Below are 20,984 nucleotides of genomic sequence, written 5' to 3' on the forward strand. Positions count from 1 at the left end.
AAATGATGTGGCACTCTTGTCATCCACACTCGAGGGACTCCAACGACACCTGGATGCACTGCAGGCTTTTTGTTTATCCCCATGATTTGGAGGTCAACCTTGGCAAGACCAAGGTCATGATCTTTAACACCTCTCGAGCAAACATGCAACGGAAGCAATTTACTTTCACTTTGGGTGGGTCACCAGTTGAGATCGTATCCTCATACACTTACTTGGGAGTCATCTTCTCCGGCCCGATCTTCACGATGAGACCAGTGATGCACGCCAGACTGAGTAGGGGATATGCCTCACTGGCTCGGCTAGAGAGACAATACTTTCACTCCCACTTCCAGGACCTTCGGACCAAGGCTCTTCTCTTCGACTCCTTGGTCCGACCGGCCGGTATGTATGGCAGCCCTTGTTGGGGGCCTGACATGTCAGAGATAGAGTGGACACGGGTGGAGCACTTGCAGATCCTCATGCTCTCACGGATGATCCGGGGGAAACCATATGTACCACATCACATCATTCAGGCCGAGTTTGGTGCTTCTCCACTCCAGCTAGATGCAGCCTTTCAAACCATCACATATCTACACCGGGTTAGATCATATGGGGACTCCACATCAGGGAGACAGAGGTTGCCATGGTTGGCTCTCGATTCCTCCATAAGGTTGGCAGCAGAGGGAGACGAGCGATGCTGGTATTCACAGATGGTTTGTGAGACTAGGGTTCCACATCGATAGGATACCTCCTTTTCAGTACAGTTTAGATGCCCCTCTGGTACTTCCACCCACCATCCCGATCGGGCCACATACCAACCAGGTCATTCGAGAGGATCTCCTGCAGCTACACACCTTTAGGACCTGGTTGGAGCCGAGGGAGCTTCCAATGAAGCTGAGTTTCTATAGAGATTATTGTCTTCGCATTTCGGAGGGATTCATCACACCATCGGGGTACACTGAGCTTCATATGCCTCACTCACTACGGATCTCCATCGGACAATTTCGGGTATCATCACACCGCCTCCGCATAGAGAGCAGCAGAGCAGAGGGGATTCCTAGGGAGCATCGCTTATGCATATTGTGCAACTGTCAGGAGGTTGAGTCGTAGGAGCATTTTATTTTCAGGTACCCAGTGAACTACGAGATCCGAGGTCACTACCACTGCCTCTTCAGAGACGGCTCCAAGCTCCTTTCCAGATTCCTCGCCTACCCAGATTAGAGATGCCTCGCGGCCTTCATTCACGAGGGAGTCCGACATACAGAGTAGTTACTTAGGCGACAGGGCTTGGCCACATCATCAGACACCTCTCAGAGCAGGATCACAGAGTTCTTCCCATCGAGTGACATTGTTCGTCCAGTCTCTAGCCGCAGACGTGACAGAGACCCCGACCCAACGATCGCAGCACGGCACACGAGACATCGAGGGGACACACAGATCACTCTGGGGAACCTCCCGTCATTGTTTAGACCCAGGATACGTCCCACGGGAGTCACGGTGGCTCTGGTCTTGCGTCGAGCCTCGTCCAAGAGACCGAGACGCACGGCACCCCTTGACGGGCACCAGCGTCCCATCACCGGCTATGCACCAACCAGGGCGACATGACATACGGAGGATTCCGCTCCACTCCAGTCCTTTTCTTTTCATTGTTACATCTAGATGTATTTGATTATGTATGATCAGACTTGGTGATGATGCTCGTTTAAGTAGCTCCACCCTTACTGTGATTTGTATCAGGTTTTCTTTCAGTCTCATAGACCCATCGGTCTTCCGAAGACTCTAATAAAATTTCTTTCTTTCTTTCTGTCTCTCTCTCTCTCTCACCATGTTTAACATAGAAGAGCTAAAGGCACACCTAGAGAGCAATAGATCTACAAGCTATGCACATTGGAGGAGGTGGAGACTATGTGCATGCCCAGTTCACTACAAGATTCATGGACGATATCACTACCTTTTCTAGAAGGGGCACAGGTTCGGACCACTTTCTCTGCTGATGCATTTTCATGATCATGTCTGTGTTGGAATGGTCACCTCCCCATCTGTAAGCCCCCATATCAGCAAACTAACACATAACAAACAGAAAAAGGGGCTGTCATGTGGGCAACACACCTAGAAGCATACCTGGCAAGGTGGAGCTTCACCCGAGGTCAACATCTATACGGAACAGAGGCGGGGTCAGCAGTAATAATACGGCACAGTATGGGGCAGGTTTGGTGGCCTGGAGCAGGTCAACAAAAGCCTGATATAAAGCAGAAGCTGTACGGAATCATACCTCAGGCTATGTCACGGATACAGCTAGCACAAGGTGTCACATGCCATCTCATGGTGGTCATGGATCTATCAATGGCTAGGATCTCAAGCTAGCAAGGGTTCCCATGGGTGTAAGGTAAACAAAAGGGATACAAAAGACCTTCCAATGGTTATCTCCCCTGCATGTACCTGCACACAATGTCTGCAGGAAGTACCATGGAGCAAAAACACATACACATGGCCTACATCATATGGTGACCAGAGGTGTTTACAAAACACACAATAGTTTATTTCATTCATTTTGGAGGACTATCCAGGCTGAGTACCTTGACTCAACAAAAAAGAGAGATCTGGAGCATACATGGAGATGATTCAAAAAGCATAATCTTCATGGGATGCCTCATCTTGTGGAGGCACATCAACTGAAAGTAGATTGGCATTTTCTGACTTTGAAGTTGCTTCCTTTTTGGCTCTACAAAACTTTTCATGATGATTGTTTTTGCCACAGTGTTTGCATGGATTGATCTTGAAGCAGTCTTTTGAGAGGTGATTAGACTTCCCACAATGATTGCAAGGTGAAAACTTGCCCTTCTAGATTTTTATGGCATAGGCTGTGTCATTGCCTTTTCGTAGTTCCATGTGTCTTTCTTCTTCTTGAAGAGCAGAGATAAGACCTTCAAGATTAGGATTAGGAAGATTTTTCAAAGTGGTAACAACATGATCATAATCTTCAGGCATATTCTTGAGCAACACTGCCATAGCATCCTCTGTAGTGATAGGAGAGTTGATAGAAGCAAGTTGAGTCATGAGACTCCGCATGTAATTGACATGGGCAGCCAAAGGAGTGCCACTAACCATCTTCAATTCAAAGGAAGCAATCTTAAGTGACAATTTTGAGATGTGAGAGCTAGCACCAAAAATAATATCAAGCTTCTGCCAAGCTTCTGAAGGAGACTCTAAGTCAGAGATGTGATGAATATAGTCATCTCCTAAGGCAAGAGCAATGATGCCATATGCTTTCTCCTCTCTAGCAGGATCTCTTGCTGGGTGTGTCGGAGCTGAGGATTCTCCAGCATTGGAGGCTGTTGAAGAAGAAGTTGAAGCCGGTTTGACAAGCACCCAGAGGTTTTCCCTCATTAATGCAAACTTAACCTTCATCTGCCATGTGTGAAAGCCCTTACCATTGAACTTATCCATATTCAAGATGGTAACCATGAGAGGGTCTAACCCAAGAATTGGGCAGTGTCTTCTCTCTTACAAGGCTAGAAAAAACAATTGAAAAGCTTCAAAGTATAAGCATTTAATGTAGCAAAGACTTGTGACCAAATTTCATACTACAAATCAATGATGCTTTCACTTGCATGCTTCACAGAGGTAGCTAAAAGAAAGCTTTCCAAGCAAATCCAGGTGTAGCAACTTAAAGCAAAGCTGTAGCCACAGTTGTACTGATGCTATTTAACACTTTAAAACATTAGAAATGCTAAAGTAGCATCTAATGTAGCATCACACTCACAACCTTGTCAAAACTGTCCAAAACAGAGGCCTGAACTTGGAGGGCTTGTATCTCACTCTCCAAAGCAAAGAAAAAGGGGCTTTCTGAAGCAAAGGAAAGCTCATATACCAGAGAAGATCCAGCACAGAGGTTGGGCAAAATGGCGCGCGATATTGTAGGCTGGAGCGTCGTCAAAGTCGACTGGTTTTTGCTTGATTTCTCCTTGAATATGCAGCCATTGCTGCTCAGATTTCAACACAAGATAGCCCAAGGTATGGAGAAGCTTCCCCTAAAAGGAATTAGAGAGAGATGGAGCAGACACAGAGAAATCGCAGAAGACAGGTTCGCCGATTTTCGTGGAATGGCGACTAGTAGCGACGATGATTCCTCAATTGCTTGCAGATGGAAGTTCGTCCCTTCAAGAGGTATCTCCAGCAGGAAGGGCTTGGAGAATGGCGGAGAGATGGAGGAGAACAAGCTTTAGCAAGATTTGGGAAGAAGGGGAAGAAATGGTAAAGATGAAGAAGAAGAAGATGGAGAAGAACAAGATGATGTGGCACAAATGGGCTCAAGGAGGATCAAAGGGCTCTGATACCATGGTAAACTGAAAGGAAAGCATGGAGTGAATACAAACTCAGAATTCTTGCTTATAGAATGAAGAAAGGTGAGGTCCTTAAGTAGGCACCTCTTACATGATCACTGACATCACTGATGACCTCTGAGCTCCACAATCATCTCCTCAATCTGCTCCTAGATTCTCTCAATCATCCTATGTGGCTTCTACCACCACCTAACAGCACTTATGGGCACCTAACTGTGCCTCTAGCACACACACATAGAAACCAAGGTGTGCCTGGGGCATACACCTTGAGATATCCCAACACCTTCGTCCAATGGAGGGCCAAATGAGCGTCGAATTTCTGCACGGTTTGTACAAAATTTGCATTCTTGTAAGTTTAGAACTTCACATTTGGCGTCAAAGAGGTACAATCCAGAGTAAGGACAAGGAGGAGGAAGAGCAGTACGGGTTGGGAGTGCAAGAGGCAAGAGAGAAGAAAGGACACCGGCACGGGGGCAGGGAGTGCAGTACATACAGACATGGACCATGTGGACAGGCGCACGGCCAATGAGGGTGCAGCAACTTCATCTCACGCAAAGGGTTTGCAAACCGACACGGCGCCCAAAGTTTTCCACATCACACGAGATGCAACTCTATCAATTTTCTGACCACTTGACCCTCTAAAAGTTCCAAAAGACAAAACCAAAGACACCGAAATTGAATTTGCGCTTCAACCCGTTCCCGAATCTTGAATTCGGACGTCTTGAGAGAAGGGGTTTTCCATAAATTTCTGCTCTTTGGACCAGGGAACAAGGTGTTCTAACGGTGACTTCCCCCCCCCCTTCGAAATTTGTGCTCTTTGGATAGGATGTGAATGTTCCCTTAAAACCCTTAAACTGTGAAGAAAAGGGACCCCCCCGTTCTCCCTAACGAGTAGTCGGATTAGAAAGAGGTTTTAAGAATGTGATTTACCCACCAAGTACCCCCTATAACAGTGTGCACACCTTCAATTCACTCAAAATAAGCAGCCTAGATTGAGTGTACCAGTTTAGAGCAAAAAGACAAGGAATAAGAGCCCAAAAGCGAGGATGAAGAGCTCATTTCAGGTTGCTTTTCAACACAACCAAAGCGGGAGTCAAATAAGTACCAACAACTATATAACATTTGACCTTTGCTGTAAAATATACCTCTATTTTAAAATTACAGCGAGTCATTTCCTCTCTCTTATTAGTAAAAGGAAAGAAGGGAGATATAATAATGAACTTGTCCCTTTTCCTCCACTACCCATAGAACACCATCACCACCTCCCGAAGAGGATAGATTAGATAAGACTTATACGCATCTTGATAACGATAACCCACAAATAGAATTACCTTCCTCTTTCCTACAAGAACCTCTTGATAGATAGTTCTCCTTCAGAAATGAGAGTAGAAATGAGTCCACCCGAGAACAAGGTGATGAATTTACACCCTTAACTCAAAATCCCTCACACATAATTATAATCCAAATGGGAGGAGAAGAGAAGTAAAGTCTCCCGTTGATAAGCTGGTTTCTCAGCTTAGCAACATGATTGAGCAGTCCATAATGATCAAATTAGGGACTAAGAAAGTGCTAATTTTGGAGATGAAGTTTTGAATACTCCTTCAAAAAGAGTCGAAATTCCAACCATGAGAGAGAATTGAATTCCCTAAATATAATGGAGCAAGGGAGTCTGATAAAATCCTTAATTGGATTTGCCATTTTCAGCTGTATTTTACCCATCAAGACAAGGCCGATCAAGCAAAGCTTGCTCTATCCACCTTCCACAAAAGGATGCTTTAATCTGGTGGTCCTTGTCGCAAAAGGGAAAAGAGCCTATCCTTGGGCTAAGTTTGTGGAGTAGTTGAAAGCCAGTTTCATGCCACCAAGGCATGAAGAGGACTTGACCGTCCGATGGGAACAATTTAGCCAATTTGAAATGAGAATAATGCTGAATTTACAGCCAGGTTTTTTAAACTCTCTCTAGAGTTACCTAAAAAGAGGAGGAAGATAGAAGAAATAAATATTTAGCAGCCCTAAGCCTGAAAGTGAGGTATGAAGTTGAAATGTTCAACCCAACGACTCTTAGAGACCTCACTAAATTTAATACAAGACACCCATCCTCCCCTTGCACCTCTCGCTCTCACAAGAAGGCATTATAGACAGCGATTCTTTCCTTGAGATGCCGCAAGTTGCATACGACTCCTCCCCCTTACTAGAACACACTCGCAGCTAGCACAGCTAGAGGCTTTATGAAACAGGAAATAGGTGGTCGCCAATGCTCCCTCCGAGATGTTCCGTTTACTCCATTCAGAGCTCCCCTCAAATCTGTAGACACATCTTGGGAGATTCTGGCGAGTATTACAGCATAGCATATTTGGAGAGCCAAATGTACAGAGGCTTTGGAGGACACCCAGGTTCACCCTTCTCAGACTATGGCCAATATCAGGGCAAATACTATACACACTTTGATGGCCATTTGGGCGAACATACAGGGAACCTCCAGGACTGCTACTGCTAGGAGAGTTGCTTTTCTCAGAGTCTGGAAGGGTTCTCCTTTCTTCTTTGACTCTCCTTCGGGGATGAGGTGGCATTTTCAGCCGCCACCTAGGATTTTTGTTTGCTCATTCTGAAGTGTTTTTTCTCATGCTTGACACGATGTACTCCCGCACTAGAGCTTGCTCTGCGGTTTTTATTCATACTTAATGAAGTACTTTTCTTGAAAAAAAAAGGGGGTGGTTGTCGATATTGATGCGGGGTTGAATGTCAATATCATCCAACGTCAAGCAATGACACGACACTCAACTGCAGCGAGATCTCCAAGCATGACCAATAGCCATCAACAACGTCTCACTAGCACATCGCTCAATTGCAGCAGGAGCAAGATCTCCAAGCACCTCAACGTCCATATTGTCTTCACAAGCAATTGCATACACAACGCCTTCAGCTTTACAAGCAATGCATCATCAACTAACAAGCACGACTTCTCCCTCTCCAACAAATCAAAGCAACTCGCCATACTCCTACGACCAAGCGGCATCTTCTTCCATCTTTTAATAGCGCCACCGGTCCTTGCAAATGGCTCCGCATTCACACACAAAGCTCCAATGGGAGAAAGCAAACAGCATATCATGGCTGAGCGGCTGCAAGCAAATGTCAACACAAGGCGCACTCAACGAATCAACTGACAAGCGACCCAACTAGCAGGCCATTGGAAACCTACAAGCTGTTGGCAACAACCAGCCGCCAAATGACCATAGCAACATATTTGCATCAACATCATACATCAGCTACACAGGTACTTCATGTGAGACCCGAAAAGCTCCTCCGTGGACTTCACCAACAGCAGCTCGCAGCACTCAGCCACCTCGAGTGACCCACAAGCTCTGCTCCTCTGCCACAAAGAGAGTGGCAACCATGATAGCTCAAGAACAGCCACCACGGTCAACCCTTCCTACAGCTAGCCAAGTAAAATGTAGGAAGCACACGAGCAACAAAAACAGAGCAAGAAGCAATGTCAACTGAAATCTGACAGTGTCAGAATCTCCTTCACGTTGACGGAATCTAAAAGATTATGTTGGCATCCCTCATAGATTCTTGGAGCTTTACGCATACAACATGTGGCACCTCATCTACCACCTCATCTTATCCTCCACATCAGCATGCCATGTCACCCGAGAGACACATCACCAGTGACACATCAGCCTAGCCAAGTGGCATGCCACATCATAACTCCACCCCACCCCATCATCTCAATCCACATCAGCATGCCCAATCAGCATGCAGTGCCATCTCAGCACACAGTGCCACACACTCACATTTTTGTAACATCATGTGACCACGCACTGCCACATCATCAATTTAGACTCTACCTTAGACTAATTGAAGTGCGAATTTCAAATGCCCATCACTTTTGATCCAAATGGAATTTTCAGGTGATCCAAAAAGCAAAAATGATCAACAGATCATGATCTACATGGTGAATACCTCATATTTGCATTTTGACTTATGCATAAATCAAAAGCATCCAATCCTCATCATTGAAACCACCTACTAATCCATTGCACCGTAGCAGCATACCCATCACATAAAATGAATCAAGATAAAATTCATTTGCTGCATTTTGCACTTTGATTTGTAGTCTAGATTTAGACTAGCATAGCCATAGAGTAGATTAACCAAGCCAAGTAAGCCATTGCCATATTACCCTATTAGTTCCCAGCGGCATCAGACCCTTCCGATCTATCATCAGTGTACACATTCACACCTCTGACACCAATCTCTTAGCATTTAGCAGTTCGGCACTTCAGTGTGACACTTGGTAGAGTTACCTTCCTCTAGGATTCAGGATTGTTGCACACACACGCCACCCATGTAAAGTCACATGTTGACTACTATTTTTTGGCATTGGTTCCTATTGCGGATGGCTTAGTTGAATTCGAGAAAATGATAAACGAGGCAGATTGGAATTTCAATTTTTGCTTCAAGAGCGGTGGTTTTAGCAGCATATGGATGTTTCTTTCCGAAAGCTCATGTGTTGTTAACTACAATATGGAATCCAAGCAATGGAGTCTTCATCCAAGTTACCCAATTTGAAATAACATTCAGACTAAGTGAGCCGTCGTCTTCACATTAAGCTCCCAAAAGTGGAAACTTTTATAGATATTTGTTTTTAGCGTGCACTTAATGTTTTCTAATGTTTCCGCTTCGAATACCTTTGTGCATATCGCTTCAAGTCCTGCTCCTTCAATTGATAGATGTCGATTCGAGGACTTAGTGGTAATATCTCTTTTTCGTAAGTTAAAACTTTCAGGCCGTGGGTAATTTCCACGTAGATCAGCTTTGCTTTCCCAGCCTAGAAGTCCATCGGTTGTTTGCCAGGTGGATCAGTTATGCTTTCCCCCTCCATAGGTTGTTTCCCATTGTTGATACTTGCTGTTCGGCTGGCCTCTTCTGTGCTTTTCCCGGGATCCAAAGCTTCTTATTGGAGAACCATTCAAAACAATAGATAACATATATCCCATGTGGGTTACACAAGTCACTCCTTATCTTATGTCACTTCATTGTACCATACACAAGGAATCCAATTTCCTTTTCGGTTCATTGACCCCAAAAAAAGAATCCCTTATTCTTTCCATTAGCTCTTCCCTCTATAACCTCTTTCATCCATTCACACACAATCATAGTTACCAGGAAACAGGAACTTCAGATGCCAGAAGGGGAACATTTCAGAAAAGGGGGACATGGAAACAGGAATGGGAATGCCATAGTTACCAAGGAATGGGAACTTCGGATGCCAGAGTGGGAACGTTTCAGGACGGGGGGGCTTGGAAACGGGAATGGGAATGCCATGCCATACAACACGTCATCATATGAGTCATGCCATAAAACTATACATGAAAGAAACTAACTTTTTACAGCTTTGAACTTTCCATTCCAGCTCTAGAACTTTGACAAACAGACATTTGGAACGTTTCATTATCTATGCTTCTACTGTGTGGATAATTAAATGCTTCCCTAATATATGAGAAGACAATTTCCAATATCCCTATACAAAGAGAACAAAAAAATATAAAATATAAAACCATTCCAGGCGTTTCGGGAATGTGGCTTTGGCTGGAATGGCGTTCCCACGTTCCAAGAAGGGGGAACAACCTTTCTTGGCAGCTATGCAATGACACAATTCCTCTAGATATCTTTGTATTATGCAGATGGGAAAGATTTTGCTAGGATCTCTTTGATGTTTTGTGGATTTACAGGTTGACCAGTCAATGCCCTCATAAAATGTGTACTCTATTATTTCCAAAAAATCAAAAGAACCTTAAAACAAGCCAAAGAAATATATATTGTTACCAAGGTCTGCAAAATACTCACATAGTTGTTGCTCTACTGACTGCAGATTTTCCCTCTATGCTCTTCATAAAGAATTTGACCTCTTTCCACAGCTCCTTTGAAACTCTCCCGTTGGGTACTTCTTCCACTGTCTCTTGAGAAGGCGTCACAATGTTCGTTTCCCCATGCTGGTGCAATACAGGTGAATCATCCTTCGGCGGTTTCTCTTGTGACAATGAAACCCTCGATACTGATTCCCCTTGAACAGGTGGCTGTCTCCTCCGCCTCAGCTCCAAAAATATCCTCTTCTTCATTGACTTTTCAGGTATTTCAGAATAGACAGAAGCCCCTACATCCTTACTTCCTTCAGAAAATTTCATTTCCTCTTCTGTCATGTTCCTGCAACTGGGATCTGAGTCCTTACTGGCCGGCAAACCATCCTGAAGCTTGGCATTTAATGTCCGAGTTTTGAACCCAATGGTTTGTAGAAACCTTCCAACAATGCTGAAATCCAAAAATCCCTTCATCCAGGTGCTTGAAACAACCGTTCTGTTGGGTGCTAGTGGTTCAACTGGAATATCATGGTCTACTGCAAGCTCATTTTTCCCAGATTTGTCAGGATAAAAGTCTGAGGCATGTTCATCAAGCCGTTTCTGCTCCCTTGAAATACTGCCCTTTAATTGGTTCCTCTTTTCTTTGATATCTCCAATATAAAAGTCTGGAGCATGTTCATCAAGCCGTTTCTGCTCCCTTGAAATACTGCCCTTTAATTGGTTCATCTTTTCTTTGTTATCTCCAATATGCCCCATCCTGGATGTCACAAGAGATGCCAGGCTGCTATCTTTCACATCCTTATATTCAATATCTGTAGCCTCAGGAGATACTGTTTCACTAATGAGTGGCATATCTGTAGCCTCATCACCTTTTACAGCAGTAAACAGATGGGCTCTAGTTCCATTACTTGTCCAGAATAGGCTTACTTCTAATTTTGGAATTGAAAGCAAAAAGGACAGTAAATCTTTATGACCATAAAGGCTCTTGTCCAGTATCAATTCTGACTCTCTTAACTTTCGTCTAAAAGACCCCACAGTAAAACCTGTTGATTTTGATTTTATGATATCAATGACCTGTTCTACAACGTCCTGGGGAATGGTCTGTAGTTTTCTTTTTTCGTGAGGGAAAAAACCATTTTTCTGTTCCAGTTCAGACTGAAAATTTCGGTTGTAATAGACCTGAGGCCTCAAACTACTGTGTGATGTATGTAATACATCTTTTGGGCAGTGAAGTTTCCCAGTATAGATTTGTGTTCCATTTATGCACGACCTAGCAACTAATTCGATACCTGTCATAATGCCATCCCAAGCCCACACTTTACTTGCAGCATTGAGAAGAGCAGGTGAGATTTCTCCCTGTGGATAAGCCCAAAGTATATCATAGCCTCTCATCTGCAATTTGTGCAGAACACTTGAATAGTTCTTGTCACCAGAAATAAGAAACATATGAGCAGGAGGTGGATTTTCCTTTACCCATAGTAATAATTCCACTAGTAAACGGCTATTACAATCATTTTCCCCTGCAATGAAAAATGATCTTTTATGATTTGTATTTCAATTTGCCTAAACAATCACCTAGTCATGTCACTAAAAACGAGATACATTGCTCTGCACCCAGTAATGTCACTAAAAACAAAATGCTTTACTCTCTCTCTCTCTCTCTCTCTCTCTCTCTCTCTCTCTCTCTCTCTTTGTGTGCAGCCAGAACACGACTTATACGAGGGCATGGGGCTCTAGCGGCTCGGAGCAACAGTGCTTTCAAGCACACTTCTAGGACCCCTCGACAAAGGGGTGGCTATTTGATACACTTGTGAGAACGACAGCCATGTACACAGCACCCTTCTGAGGGAGTGACCTATTGGCAACCATTGGCCACAATTTGAGAGGCTACACGTGATTATGGATACCAAGATGATTCGGAGTAAGCCCTTGGTCCCCCACCACATCATACAGGCAGAGTTCGCCATGACACCACTCCAGATTGATGCCATCTTCCAGACGGCACCTACCTTCACAGGGTTTGGGCCCTACCTAGTTGGCAGCTACCAAGATTGGCACTAGAGTCTTCCAAATGACTAGCCGAGAGAGGGGTTAGCATGGCCTAGTACGCAAAATATCCAGATGGCTTGCCATCAAGGTATCTAGATGGATCGTCTCACGCCTTTCCATTACAGCTTGGATGCCCTTGATGAGATGAGCCATACCATACGCTTGGATCTACTCCAGCTTTACACATCACAGACTAGGGGGGTGTGTGTGTGTTGGGGGGGTACCAAGAGTTTCCCACCAAGACCCACTTCCACCGCGAGTATCAAAGGATGGAGTGATCATCAAACCCTAGTATGTGACAGACGAGTTTCACACGCCCCGAGCATTGCCATCGGATAGATGCGGGCCTCGTCCCATCAGCTGAGGATTGAGACACCTAGAGAGCAGCGGATCTGCACGTTGTGCACGTTGGCAAAGGTGGAGACAGAGGAGCATTTCTTATGTACCTACCCAATTTACTCTTAGGTCCAGGGACAATACCATGTCTCTTTCATGAGGGTCACGATTTTGGGCTCCCTGCCGCCTAATTCACTTTGATGACCACGTCTGCATTAATCTCTATCTGATGGAGATGCGGTGATGTTGAGAGACTCTACGGCATCAGATCAGACAGAGATGGATCAAGCCCAATGACAGTCACAGATGTCTATGCATGTGAATATGCCCAAGACATAGTGGAGTAGAGGAGCAGATCGCCGACATGAGGGCAGCATGGACTAGTGGGAAGAAACGACGAGGGGCGATGGATCCAAAGATGCAAGAGCCACGCACGATGCAAAGGTTGACCAGAGCACGCACCATGGAGGTCCAACCCATCCCTCAGCTCTACTCAGAGGGGACCGCCCAAGCCAAGGCGTTACTCTCAATATGGCCCACTGGATACAAAAGTCACGGAGATCATGCCCCGTGCCACAACGGGAGACAACAAGACAGACACAGATACGAGATCCCTACACACCTCACAGGAGAGCCCCCATGGTGCCTGGCTAGTATTTTGATTTTGAGATAGGTTTTATTTTTGGTATTAGGATTGGGCTAGCAATTATTACACTTGGCAAACAACAAGTGGAAACTGTTTCTTTTTTGAACATTCATGCATTTCATGCTTGAGTAAGAAACAGTCAACGTTTTGCTACCTCATCTTGTGAAGCTGGGTATAAGTCAGCTTTCACAACAACAATTGAATGTGTTTGGTTGCGACGATTGCCTGGAGATCTACATGCATCATAGGAGTCTCCTCTATACACATGTCACACACACACACACCTTCATAAGAATACAAAAAATGACAAATCCAATCTTACAAATTAAATATTTTATAGAACAAGCAAAAGAACAAAGGAAAGGGGTTTGTAAGCGACGTTAGACGAAATTGAGATTAAATGAGAAAAATAAAAAAGAAGAATAACTTCATAAGCAAAGCTACACTTATGTTCTCATCAATAGCCAAGCATAGGCTGTCATCTAGGTTTTGAAAGATTCTGGAATCTCTTGGGTAAATTCAATGCTTACCAAGCTTTGAAATCACAACCAAACTTGATATCAAAAGGAAGAAACAAAGCAAAAAATTAGAAGAAGAAATGCGAAGAGAGAGCAAGAGAGAGCACGCGCATGAGAGAGAGAGAGAGAGAGAGAGAGAGAGAGAGAGAGATTTAATGAGTTTATTTTTATTTGTTTATTTTAATTTTAAAATAATAATAAATAATAAAATAAGGGAGTGAGAAGAGATATATATATTCATCTACTTTTAGGAACTAAAAAGTGTATATATATGTATAGCATAACTAAACTAAATTAAATGAAACTAAAAAGTTCCTAAAAGTAGATGAACTCCAAAAATAGAAGAAACCTACGAACTAAAAAGAAAATGGGCTATGAAGCTCCCTTCTGGTCTAAGGATCCTAAACATACCCAAAGCCGAAATCCCGAAGATATAATAAATACAATGAAGGATAGAGCAGAGTTTCTTCATCACTTTTCTTGTATCATAGCCCTTTCTCAGAAGTAATAGGATTAAACTACTAAATTGAGAGATAAATGCACTCTTACTTGTGCAAAGGTGAGAGAACCGATAGAATTGGAAAGTAATCACTCCATATTTAGCCACATCAAAGTTGTTTGAGTCAATGTGAGGCATTTTTATGATATCGGTTATTATCGTTTATAATAGATAACAATATCTCAACCTAAAGAAGTTTGAGTAATGCTAAGATCCAAGAAACTACAATAGCTCCAATAGCTGTACAATAAAGTTCACAAAACTTGTGAGAATAAATTCCTCCACAAAAAAAAGAGTTTGGATCTTTGTACATAAAACTTTAAAGTTTGGCGTATGTGCCCACAAGTAAGTCATCTATAAATCTCCTGACCTAACTACGTTTATGAAGAACGATTGGACAAGTCTCACAAGAGATCGATTGCTGCATAAACTCAAATTCATAAGTAAAAAGGTAGAAGTTTGCTAAGAAAACAGCACAATTAGTGCCCATTGGAATACCAATGCTTTGTTGATGGAAGTCTGACCAACAAAGGACAACTTCAGTAGCAACAACTTTTGTGCCCCTTTTCTTTTTCAATCAAGTTCTTGCTTTTTAGATTTCATCCAACAAAAATCAGAATGCAAGGCTGATTTTTCCTCTTAAAACTTTGCATCAATCTTTTTCATATCTATAGTTGAAAACTTGTGAAACATGATCATGTTCATGAATTCAAACTTCGAAGTCTATCTTAGTATAGAGAGTAGTAAAATCAAATGTTTCAACCAAGATTGGAGTACACTTATCTTCTACACTCCGAGAGTAGTTTAAAAATCGTATGACTGGTATTAACTCCTACCGAATCACTCAAAATCCAACTTAAATCTACTGGAACATCAGCCTCTCTCAATAAATTTCTCCGAATTCATGGACAGTTGATAACATGGTTTGAAGCAATAACTCAACCACTTTGAGACATCAGTTATAGAAGTCTTACAAGCCGCTGCAATGAATCCAGGTTTCTAGGATTTTTATGAAACTTCCAAGCTGCACAAATATAAGGAAGACTTGGGTTGCAAATGAACCCAAAAGACTTACAAAAGTTTTGATGTTTCAAAATCAAATCCTATTGAGGTATACAACAATAATACGTCTTTGCTGCAGAGTTAACCTCTCCTACTACACACTTGAGGAGCAGGGTAGTGGAGCAGTTCACACTTGTGCTCCTGTTCTCTTCGACCTTGATTGTTGAGCTGTTTCTCTGAGCTCTCAAGCAGCCCATTTGTTCCAAGGTTTTCCCCCAGTTGTAGCGGGGTTTCCTCCAGAGATCACTTGCAGTTCTCCTGTGCCTTTCTCTCTCCTTTCTCTCCTTCTCAGTATGGTGTGTGTGTGAGGCGTGCTATCTCTCTCTCTCTCCAGTTTATTTCCACTGCCCTTCTCACATGGTATCAGAGCCACGGTTGGCTTGAGACCCGAGGAGTGGAGGGAGTGTTGAGCCAACACACACAGAGGAGGATTAGGGTGCTGTTCGGAGATGTCTTTGAGGAGGAGCGCGTGCGAAGAGTGGACTGTTCGGGTGACTTTGAAGGGTGTTTTCAAATCAGATAGGAGGTGTTCCCGAGGGACGGAGAGCGAGGTGCGAAAGTACATTGGACTGTCAGTCCCTTCATCCTCTTCTTCAGCCTTCTCCTTTTGTCAACCCTCAGTTCCCTTCTATCCCATCCACCTTCTCTTTGAGTTCATCATCCACTTCACTCCAACATGGCGATTTTGATCGCGATGACAGAGAACAAGACTAGAATTCCAGTGTTGCCCACGTTCCCGAGTTGACCAACAGTTGGATGGGCTCAATTACAGTGTCTGGCGGGTGATGATGGAGTCTGTGTTACAGTCATATGACCTGGCAGATTTCATCTTGATCGGTGTTGCTTGACCAGATCCCTTGACAAAGGACTTTGGCATCCTCGAGCAAGAGGAGGCCAAGACCCTATCTCAGCTCTAGGATCGAGTCAATGCCAGGTAAGATCATTTATATTTCTTAACTATACTCCTCCGGTGATTAATCCTCTGAAGCACATGACAATGGCCAAAAGTATATGGGAGCATTTGGCGTCCATGTATAATCTAGCCTCTCCCATGAAGAGGGTTTCACTGGAGGTCCAGATGAGGCGGTTGGATCCCAAGAAGTCTTCATCGATGCGGACCACATCAACAAGTTACAGGAACTTCAGCAGGAGATCCTCCAGGCGGGGAAGCAGATTTCATCAAAGGACATGGCCATAACTCTTCTGTCCCAGTTATCCTCTCAGTACAGGACCTTCTATTCATCCTTGATCACCAGTGGTAGGGTGAATGAGTTGACCTAGGAGGAATTGGTCCCCATGGTGCTTGACCGTGAGGAGCGGTTCGTTGATCGTACCTATGACAGTCAGCCTTAGGCTTTGACACCTGATCAAAAAGGTAGAAAGCGGTTGACACCTAAGGAACGAGAAGCTCTCAAGGCATCCCGTACGTGTAACCGATGTGGCCAGAAAGGTTATTATTGGCGTCAATGTCCTCAACGGAACGCAGAGGGGTCCAGTAACCAGGTGGCCAATAGTGTGACTGCTGTGACCGCGTATACTCCAGCCTTTTAGTAGCAGTTGGCAGGCACTGCCAGCAGGCTTTCCGAATACAAATGGAGGATTTCTTGCTTGTTTGTGGCAGCAAGATCCTATCGATCAGGTGCTCCAAGCTGGGAGTCATGTTTCGAGGCAGGCTTTCAGGCAGGACCACGAGCCACAAGGAGTTGTTCCCGCTCACTCAGGTGGCAATATGTTACTAGTTTGTTTTTTTGTTTGGACGTTATGACCTGGCAAATCCAGAGGGGGTCTCCTAGTGTTCTGCTGCAACTATTGTCTCATATTGTTGGAGATCCAAATGGGTCCGTAAATTGCCAGTGCGGATCCCAGACACAATTGATTGATCCTAGTGAGTTGTGAAATGCCCGTTGCCATTGGAGCACTGAAGTCCATTGATCCGGCGACAGTGTACCAGTTTGGACTTGAGAGGGGGCTATCTAGCTCTGAGATACAGGTGCCCATGCAGGGAAGCAGACCTTGCACCGGAGGCAGTATCCGTTGGATTATTGTTCCAGGATCCTCTGTTGGAGTCATGTACCAATACCAGCAATTACTAGTTGACCCAGTGTACCATTATCAGTCCAAAGGAGTGTACCTAGCACTTGTGGCCTGGAAGCAACAGTTCCAGGTTTCCAGTGATTATGCTGAGGCGATTCGTGCCACAAGGGGGCTTTTGCAACAACACCTGTGGTGGTCTTCAGCGGTGGAGCCCAGCTCCTTGGCGTCTCTGTTCCATCTAGGGGTCAACATTTCCTGATGTCACCTAGAGAGCGAGGGCCTTGATTGTGGGTGTGCCCACCCATTGAGTGAGGCTAGGGTAGAGAGTGAGGGCTAGCATTGTGGGTGTTCCCGCCCCCCATGAGCGTAGGTGTGGTTTCCAGAGCCTCATGTGGTGCCACGTAGGCCACGGAGGTTCCCGAGTGGGGTGCAAGATTGTGTGAGCAGGTGTGTCTCACCTTGCTGCCCTTAGGCGCCTCCCATGGGGCCCTTTTTGTGGGCTGTAGAGCAATGGGTGGGGTCGGCCATCCTGGCTGGCTATAGCCCCCATTTTTTAGGGAGGTGTGTGCCCTCTCTTAGAAACACTACAAGAATGTGCTATGGGAACATTGAAAAAAAGTGGATAGGACATAAATTGAACTGAGCTATGCGACGTTTTTTCATATCGGTGGCGATGCAAACAAACAAACAAATAAGTTCAAAGATCTATCACCTATACGTACTTAGTACTCAAGCACCGAAGGCAAACCAAAACATGGAATGCTCAAGTTGCAATTAAACAGCCTCCATGTATCCCACCAAGGTAGTGTATGTATGTATGCCTCAACAAGGCAACGGCAACGGCAACGTTGCAAGTTCAATGAAACAATTGAAATGGGGGGTTGCATGTCCTCTTCTACTGTAGAATAGCAAGCAAAAAAGAAAATTAGACGTCGCTAGAAGCCTGAGATGCCCGTAGAAGTCATACCTATTTCTTGACACAATGAATCAAAATATTATAACTTATTCTTATTTGTATAATCTGTGTGTCCTTCCTCTATCCGGTGTGTCCCGCCCGTGTCAGATGCCCATGGGGTGAAAACTTGTGCGGTCTGAGTGGAAAAACTCTGTGATCATACTCTGAGAAGAGTCTGTGAGTGCCTCCCTTCCCTGTCTCTGTGATCTGAGAAGGCACTCTCGAGTCTAACTGCCTCATGGATGAAGGTGGCCAAGCATCTCTGGTCTAGGAAGGCAAGGAAGCGCAAGAGCATCCCGAAGCTATCTCTGAAGAGACAGTAAAAGCAGCCTTGGATCTTCTAGTACATTGGGCATCTAAAGATGAAATGCTCCTCTGACTCGATCTCCTGTAGCTCTCATGTAGCTCACACAAGGTACACAAGTGCCTCTCCCTAGGTACTCCCTCAGCTCGTCCACTCTCAATGCGGAGTTGGTTTGTGAGTAGAGAGAGGCCCTATGAAGCAAACTACGACCATCTGATTACATTGATAAGATCCAGTAGAATATAGATACCAAAACGTATGTTGCCCAACAAGAACTCGGTTGCAGGCCATAGAATCACGACGACAAGGATATGATAAGCATCACTTGTGCAAAGTTTGGATTCAGTCTGAGATACCTATCTCTAGATATTAGCCTTAACAGTTACATGAGTTCGTTGCCTTTGTATAAATTGATTAGGAGAAGTTTATAGGGATGCAATTCAATCTCAACCCTGGTTAAACCATGTTAATTTAATTAATGATAATTGCATCCCAAAACACCTGTAGGCCCCAATCCTCATTTAAGGATTGTTACTGCCAATATGGATTTGGCTAACCCTAGCAAGTGTCCTTTCCATTCCATACCTGCCGATTTGGTTGGCTTACCCTAGCAAGTGTCCTTTCCATTCCAAACCTTGGTAGTTGATTTGGAAGACTCCATGGTTGCGGGCAGCAGCTCCGAGAGAATGTCGAGCAGAATGAGCAAATTTGGCACTGCAATCGAGGTTGGAGCATGTACTGTTGGTGACAGTTCCAAGGCAACATGGCGAGGGTAGAGACGACTGCTAGTGGCGCTTCAATCGAGGGCAGGAGCAGCTGGAGTTGGCACGCATTTTGAGGCTGTACAAGCAGGCTGGTACATACGGCCTGTATGGCCTGCTTACAGCGGGCTGTACGGCCTATTTGCAGGGGCTGTAGTAGCTGAAGAGGGGGTAGTTGATGGCGAGGAAAGAGCATGGTGAGGCTTGGGTAGAAGGAGTGCTCACGGAAGGAGAGGAGGGGGTAGTTGATGGCAAAGAAAGAACATGGTCAGGCTTGGGTAGAAGAGGGAGTGCTCAAGGAAGGAGAGGAAAGGGCGGCCTTCCAAGGAGAATGAGGTAGAGTAGCTTCATTGGCCTCCCTCACCTCAACCTCTTGGAAGGGAAAGGAAAAGAGAGAGCAAGGCTAGGAATATGGCTCTAATACCACATGAAAGATCATAGTGGTAGGGAGAGAAGCAAGCTAACACTAGGAATGGAAAGGAATGATAACAAGCATAATGGAAATGAAATGGAAAGAAAATGAAAGCAATAGACAAGTACTCACATGATACCAAAGAGCTTGATGTTGACTGATGTGATAGACAATAGACAAGTACAACACTATACACTAGACTCTAGAAAGCCATAGCGTATATGGGATAACTCCCAATATGACACATGGCATGTCTAGGACTCACTAGACTATAAAACACACCTAGACCACCTAGAACACTCATTTTAGACTCACTTTGGCTTCATATTCCAACAGGATCCTACTACTTTCAGAAGTGTTATCGGAAGCTTAAGCCCACTGGTGTGAGTAGCAAGTAGGATGTGTCAATGAAAGCATGGAATGGGCAGGGTACGATGGTGTCATTGATGGTGCGAGTGTTGGACGATAATGTCAACGATGGAACGAGTACGGGAAGATGGGACGAACGCGATACGAGGGCGAGAGTGATGTGAGCACCTATCCCAGCTCATACCACCTACTCTTTCACGTACCTACACCTCACTCGACTACCTTGGCTTCAAATTTTAATCAGAGCCTTGTCTTTTGTGAGATAATCGGCCTTCTCTGCTGCACCTGCTCAGCCCGTGCTCTATTGGGAAAATCTTTAAATTTATCCTAATTCAACAAGTTTTTTTTTTGTATTGCGGCGCTGCCAAGGGTTGAACTCACACACACCCACCCGCCTTAACCACTAGGCTACTGTTTTATGCATGATTAAGTTACTGGCCTGGAGCTTGGTACGTGAGAGTGAAATAAATGTCGGGTGGCTGAAGTACGCTCACTTTAATTGTAGGATCCTTCCCATTTCTTACGCCTATGTCTATGATTGTACATGCTTTTGCCACGTTACACGTAACCGTCTAAATATGTTTATGATATGTAATAGAGAATATAGGACGACATAAATAAGTAATATGTCTATGTTTGGTCATATAATGATTATTGCTATTGCATAACAAAAGAAGTCCTTAACACACATGCTAAAAACTTGTAGAATTAGCCTACTCATATCATCAGCACCCACAAGGTAGGAGAAACTCTGAAACAGGTTTCTATAAGCTTATAAGTGATAGCCCTACTATGAAAATGGCTGACTTCTTAAGCGTATCGGATGACGAGCTCTGAAAAAAGCCTGAAGAATACT

General features: G+C 44.4%; 1 protein-coding gene across 1 annotated transcript in view; it reads right to left on the minus strand.

The window, feature by feature from the left end:
- LOC147888271 (uncharacterized) overlaps window positions 1-20,984 on the minus strand; it is a 45,593-nt gene that overhangs the window by 23,901 nt on the left and 708 nt on the right. Inside the window, exon 2 of the mRNA XM_087393786.1 lies at window positions 10,173-11,703. Within this exon, the coding sequence (XP_087249912.1) occupies window positions 10,173-11,703 (1,531 nt within the window). The remainder of the gene's footprint in view (window positions 1-10,172; window positions 11,704-20,984) is intronic.

This window comes from Dipteris shenzhenensis, chromosome 22 (genome assembly GCF_047967505.1).
Source record: "Dipteris shenzhenensis isolate YYH24624 ecotype China chromosome 22, Dip_SZ_1.0, whole genome shotgun sequence".
Classification (NCBI taxonomy): Eukaryota; Viridiplantae; Streptophyta; class Polypodiopsida; order Gleicheniales; family Dipteridaceae; genus Dipteris; species Dipteris shenzhenensis.